We start from the raw sequence: 6,673 nt of genomic DNA, 5'->3' as shown, positions 1-6,673 counted from the left end.
TCCGTGTACGTGCTAACTGTTCACAGGATGCGACGAGGTAAGCCCGACTTCCGCCCAAGAATACGGCGAGACCTTCGATTAGCATATCTGCGCCGTATTATCTTCACAGTGTCGTTTATAATATCGCTGTATATATATATAAGCGCGGGCGAGGAAAGTGTAATACAATAGCATAATCGCGTTTAAGAGCTCGAGTACATCGTGTTTATCGGGTACAAAATACACCGTTTGTTAGCGTAACGGAGACAAACTGTTTATGTAAACGATCTGCCGTGAGTGTCATCGCGAAAACTAAACAAACAAAGAAAGAAGACGAGAGATTATTGGATGTATTTATGATAATACTCTTGACAAAAGAGGCACTTTTTGAGCTTATAACAGTGCTCCGTACGATAAAATTTGTTGAAAATATTGAGATTTTAACGATATGAAATTTATTCTATCTTATTGTATTTTGAGATACAAATTTTATTAGTTTAATGATATACAAAGTTTATATCTGATAAAGTTAATAAACATTCTCGTTTAGTTCTTTTATTATGGATAAGATATGAAATAAACATACATGGAAATAATATAAAATATTTTCAAGAGAGAAAAAGAGGGATATTATATAGTAGTAACGAAAAATAAGTATAGTAAGTAATAAAATTAGGAAATAATTAATTAGTACATAATTAATTCGAAATAACTGATTGATATTATGTCTTTATTACGTTGTAAAAATATTATGCCACGTTTACGTTCAGCATCCTTTCATTATATTACGTGTTAAACGCGATTAATACACAAGTGAAAAATGGAGAAGATAATGTTTCAAAATTTTTAAATTTATTTATTAAATAAAATTTGATATATAAATAACTTTTACAATGTAGTAAAAAGTATTGCAACCAAAGTTATTTATTGTATTTGAGTACGAATGAGAAATCACGCTTTTTTAAATGATGTTTTTAATTAAATATAATATCATAATAATAAGAGAGAGAGAGAGAGAGAGAGAGAGAGAGAGAGACATCGTAGCAAAAACAGACGATACCTTTTTTATTCAGCTTGCTAAAATCTTATATTAAAAAAATAGATTATAATTAATTAACATGCAAAAACATCAGAGCAATACATTTCGATTTGTATATCTACTTTTCTATATTTTAAACGGTATATGATAGGAGAAAATTAATAAAAATACGCTCTCATATACACATGCGGGAAAAATTTGCAAGCGAAAACTGAAATACAAAAAAACAAAATACAATAGCAACTAATTTAGAGGCTATAACAGAATACATATTTATTAGTTTAATCAAGAAACAAGCAAAATTTTCCACAACAATGACCGTAAAGCATAATAGAGAATTGCACTCTTTTCACGACAACGCAAATTTGGCGCATGCAGATCTGACCGTGTCGTACGAACAGTGTAACAATATTTCTACAAGTCAATCGCGGGATTCCCAAGTGATTGCCTTTAATTCGACGGTTCAAGTTCCTCTCGATGGTTGTGGGTAAAAAAAAAAAAAAAAAAAAATTTATAGTACGTGTGCGCAAAGCAAATATGCAAATTTTGAGATACTTCCTGATGAATTTCCCGGAATATTGACACGTCGGGTGGTTTCCAGTGATTGAACATTTTCATCGCGAACGAGTCGCGCCATGCGGAATGTTAGCTTGTTTCAGCTACGCGTAGCACAATTTCGGATGATACGTTTTTCCGTCATAAAACGTTCATCACATCCATTCTTCCATTGATTCAAAATATAGATGTACAAAAATATTGATTAACGTTTTGACTAATAAAGACAAAATTTATTTTCTATTCAAAAATAAAGATATTAGGACCCGTTTAAGGATGGTTTTGTGAATCTTCTGCGAAAATAAGATTCAAGATTTTCTTTCTATAATGTTACGCGAAGAAAACGAGCTCAATAAAGATCAATAATTATCTTACGTAAAATTTTAGCAAATAGTATTATCTCGCCAGTTTAAGACAAAAAAATAATAAAAAAATAAATAAATAAATAAAAACATAAAATAAGCGATAATACGATTAATATACGAATAACAAGAACGAATCACACAAGCAAAGACTAAAACAAGTAAACTACTTGGACAAAATATGAAAATTCTAGATTATCTGTTCCTAATATAATATCAGTATATATATATTTTTTTTTTTTTACTATGCGTCGGATTTTTATTTTATTTATATATTCTTTTTCCGTTATAAAAAAAGAAGATTTGAAAAACGGCGGTACTATCGAGCGTATATAAATTCAAACGATAACGAAACACGGATGAAAACGCACATCAGCCGTCGCGAGCACGAATCATTATCCGTTCCGGATTCTCGCGATCGCGCTCGAAAATATTCTTCTCCAGAAATATTTCTCATCTAGCCGAAACAATTTGAAATATATTAACGAGAATATCGATCTTTGTGGTTCGCTCGATCATAACGACCGACAACGTTGCTATTGCTTAGATTGAGGGACTTATCGCGTCGGGACGCACAATGTACAGAGCGAGGGGAGGGGGCGGGGGGCGGGGAGCGAGATCCATTGTGTATCTGGGCCCTACCTGGGTAACGCTGGTGCTCCTGGGTATTACCCTCCGGTACAAAGTGCGGACTGTGGAGGAGCGTGGCGTCGCTCATGGCGTGCGCCGTCATGATCCTGAGGGACAGCACGAGGCCGGAATGACTCCTGTCGGCGGGCAGATCCGTCACCTCGAGCATACTCGGCGTCAGGCTAGTCGCGGATGCCAGCAGACGCCTGGTGTCGGCGTCGAAGACCTGCAGTACGTAGGTGGCCGTGTTCGCGTCGAAGTACTCGCTCTCGGCGCAGCTCACCCTCACCGTTGTCCGGCTCTCCTCCCGAATCGTGCAATTCTCCGGCGAGGGGGGTTGCGCCAGTCTTTCACCTGCTACCGGAAGTGGCACAACACACCAGCCTCAGCCTTCGTCTAACTGACCTTCATAGGGACGCGCGTGGGGTAGTTCCGGGACGCCGAGGGTGATTTCGACGCGGGATCGAGATTCGTTTTATTTATATGTACGATGAATACGATGAATACGGGAATACTTATTAAGGCGTTTAGTATTCGATATCACTAATGTGTGATGGTATGCTGGATAAATAGTGTTACAGTTGATGCTAATATAGCGATATCTAGTAGATTTATTTTGAATAATAATCTGCGTAATCGACGAGCTGTCACATTGTGCTTGAAGAAATATTGACGAAGTCTTTTGAACAAAAGCGTTCCGATTTATAAATCTGAGAAATGAAGGAATTGAATAAGAATTTGCCATTTTATTATAAAAAATTTAATACTTTTTTGCAAGTTTCTAAAATTTCATGAATTCCTAATCGTCGTAGCATTTGAAAACAGATAAGGCGTAGTTTTTTTTAGAATAAACAATATCGTCTATTATAGTTGCTAGAAATAATCGATAAATATAACAATTGAATTAAATTGGAATGTTTTGATCAGTTGAAAGTGAAACATTTATTTTCACGACATATTAATTTTTCTTAAATTCTGTGATTGGTCGGGGATTGTCTCGAATTGGATTTATTTGCGAAAAAGACTGATCGATTGATCGCGAAGGTTCTCGGTGTTTCACTCGTAATTGATTGGAGTCTGCGGAGGGATCATCAAGATATGCGCACCCGAACGAAGCTTAATCAGTCGTAATATTATTCCACCGTAATGCGTTCTCGCGTTTCCACGAGCTCGACGATGCGCGGTCTCTTTCGAGAGAGCTCGATCACGCCGATGGATTTTCCCATGAAATGTGCCAATCGTTCGTCACGCTGCGCGCACCGACGTATTTTAATGCAAAACGTCAAAACGCAATCGATACCTGCCACTCATCAAGCGGGAAGAACCGATCCGTGCGCACATTTTTGTCATTTTTATCGTCTCGAGAGCTGCCATTCGACGGCGTGCAGTCCTTTAACACAGTCCATAGCTTTTTATACCGGGCAAAGTGTCTCTTTTCCGAATGTTAAAACCGCTAAAAAAATTTGACGAATTCTATAAAATCTAAAAAAGAGGATACACAAGTGATTAGTAAGGTATAAGACCTTTAGTTCCCTTTTCGCGAGAAAAAAAATTCCTATCTTCGTGCGATATTATTATTTCATCGAAACGAAAAATTACGCAAAGATTCGACCAAACATTTAAGGAACACCTCGTAATAGTCGGACAATCGGATTTTTCTTCTTTGCAGAAATAGCGCGTATCGCCGAGTCCTGTTTTTTTTTTTTTTCGGACGATGGCGATAGGATCGGATATAAATCGTGCGAGCGTACCGTAAGGAACGGCGATTTGTAACAAAGGAGGGTCAGCTGACGCAAAATACGGAAAGCCTTTTACAGTCTGGTTTACCTCCCTGTCACGATCCACTGCACGGCGGGCCGCAGTAGAGCGGATAAACGACGACGACGACGACGCCGACCGGGTTCCGCAGCCACCGCGCGCTGCCTATTAGCCGCGCATTATTAATGCGCGTAACGCCGTTTAACGTCCGTCTACGTGCCAGCCAGCGGGTTAATCGTGAGCAATTAGTTAGAAGAATGCGGTAGGGTCGCACCGTCGCTTAAATTAGGTCGTGAAATTTGTTTAATGGGGTTGCAGCGTGAAACTACTACCAAGAATGGACTTCTCGCCACGCGAACGAATTTAAAAGTACAAGGCTATTTTGGCAAAATGCGTCCCATCTTATATGCTGAGATATATATAATTTGCGTTTAAATTATTCGAATCAAACTAATTAATAATAAAAATGGTAGAATAATGATTGAACATTGCTGACAAATGTTTTGGAAGAGTTATTTATCTCTTCATTAAATTTATAACAGATTTCTGTGAAATAAAAATAATTGTATACGAATAATTTTATCAACGAATTTGAATAAGCAAGAGATTTATAAAATTACAAGATTTCGATTAAAGAGTAAGAATCACACCGTAAAATAAGTGCATCTACCTTCTCGAGACAGTATGCGTGTAGTGTTGATGCGTGCAATCTCATTATCAATTATCTTGCGTAAATATTTCGAGTGGCATATTTCTCGTCATCGACATTGTGATGGAAATGCTTAAGAAAGTACGAAACGGTCATTGACGACGAGCGATCTCATGCGCCGTATGTGCCGTGTGTCGATGTATGCATCTCTAATCCACATCTTATAAATGTCTGCTACACAATTTCGATGCAATCCTCTACACGAAACTCTAACACGATTACAGTTTTACATCACATGGCATACGAATGCTTTGATCGAAGTAAAAAGACGATACCGTCATTTGCTGAAATAGTCGCGGATTTTCGGACAAACGAATGGATTCAATATCATCGTAACTCGCAAAAAAAAAAAAAAAAAAAAAAGAAAAAAAGAAATATGGTCTCTCCAAACGTGTACATGTGTTTTACAAGAAAAATTTCATACGATAAACATTTCACGTATATATTATTAAAATAATATCTTTTCCGGCCTTTATACAAAATATTTATGGAAAATTTTAAACGCGGAATGTTTAGATGAAAACGCTATTGACGAGATATCTTTTTAGTTAATATCATATTATGATAATGTTTAGTCGATTTCATTTGTTTGTTTTGGAGGAAATACTTTTGAGTTCCTTAATTAAAATTTATCCCTCTCACATCTTTAATTTAATTACAATTAATTCCATTATCATCAGCGAATATCTTAAGCAAATACTATTTGATCCTCTTCTCCTAACTACAAGGAAATTAACAAATTACATGAAAGAGAAGGATGTTATTACTTTATAATTTAATTATTATTTAATTATATTTCATATAAAGTTCTCTTCGAAATATATTTCCACTATTATTATATTTAACTAAAAGTTGCGTTTACTCGTTTTAAAATGGATCTTGTATTTAACGAATTATCCTATGAAAAAATTTACGAGAGAAATGTTTAAAGGAGTATGCGATGCAAATTGCCTAGATGATTTCGCGCGAATCAGCACAAATGCATGTATATTATGGGCACAATACACTCGCAAAATTTTCACGCGGCCACTCAAAAAGCCGCTGGAATCGAGTTACGATGTTATTGCACGAGAGAGAGAAAGAGAGATAGATAGATAGAGAGAGAGAGAGAGAGAGAGAGGATCAACGATGTTCACACGAACTCTACGATGCAACAAGGCCGTGCAGCGTAGCGAGAGCAGTGCTCAAAATATTTAGATCGATTCATAAGCAATATCCGTCTCTGTACGATGCTTCCTTTATATGTTCCACTTTCCGGTTTATATTCCCAGTGCATTTACGACGCGATGTGTCGTTTTACCGTCGCGGTGGCAAAGTATACGAGCGATATTGTTACGATGTCATTGGCACGATCGGAACCAAGAGTCACTCGATAATTTATATAGTCGATGAGATATTGAAAGAATAACGTGGTTATGAAATATGAGAACTACTTATAGGCAATGCTTCGAGGCTTTTGCGACGATAACAAATATAAAGTTTGTATAAAGCTAAATATTTCGAAGATTCAAAGCCAACGCATAAAATGCAAACGCGGAAAAATTACTTGATAAATATTTGGAAGGCATACTTGAATCAGTCAATGATATGTAAAAATGTCTCTGAATCTTTTACATGATGGCTATTGATACCGATTATTAA

General features: G+C 36.5%; 1 protein-coding gene across 3 annotated transcripts in view; it reads right to left on the bottom strand.

The window, feature by feature from the left end:
- The window catches only part of LOC115243707 (hemicentin-2-like), a 272,825-nt gene that overhangs the window by 6,172 nt on the left and 259,980 nt on the right, over positions 1–6,673 (bottom strand). For 2 of the 3 annotated variants that reach the window (XM_029820886.1, XM_029820887.1), the window contains exon 12: positions 2,578–2,919. The exons of the other annotated variant lie outside the window; for it this stretch is intronic. In XM_029820886.1, the coding sequence (XP_029676746.1) occupies positions 2,578–2,919 (342 nt within the window). The remainder of the gene's footprint in view (positions 1–2,577; positions 2,920–6,673) is intronic. 3 annotated transcript variants of the gene reach the window in all.

This window comes from Formica exsecta, unplaced genomic scaffold, assembly GCF_003651465.1.
Source record: "Formica exsecta isolate Colony F162 unplaced genomic scaffold, ASM365146v1 scaffold72, whole genome shotgun sequence".
In the NCBI taxonomy this organism is placed as follows: domain Eukaryota; kingdom Metazoa; phylum Arthropoda; class Insecta; order Hymenoptera; family Formicidae; genus Formica; species Formica exsecta.
This window is presented reverse-complemented; position numbering and strand designations above follow the sequence as displayed.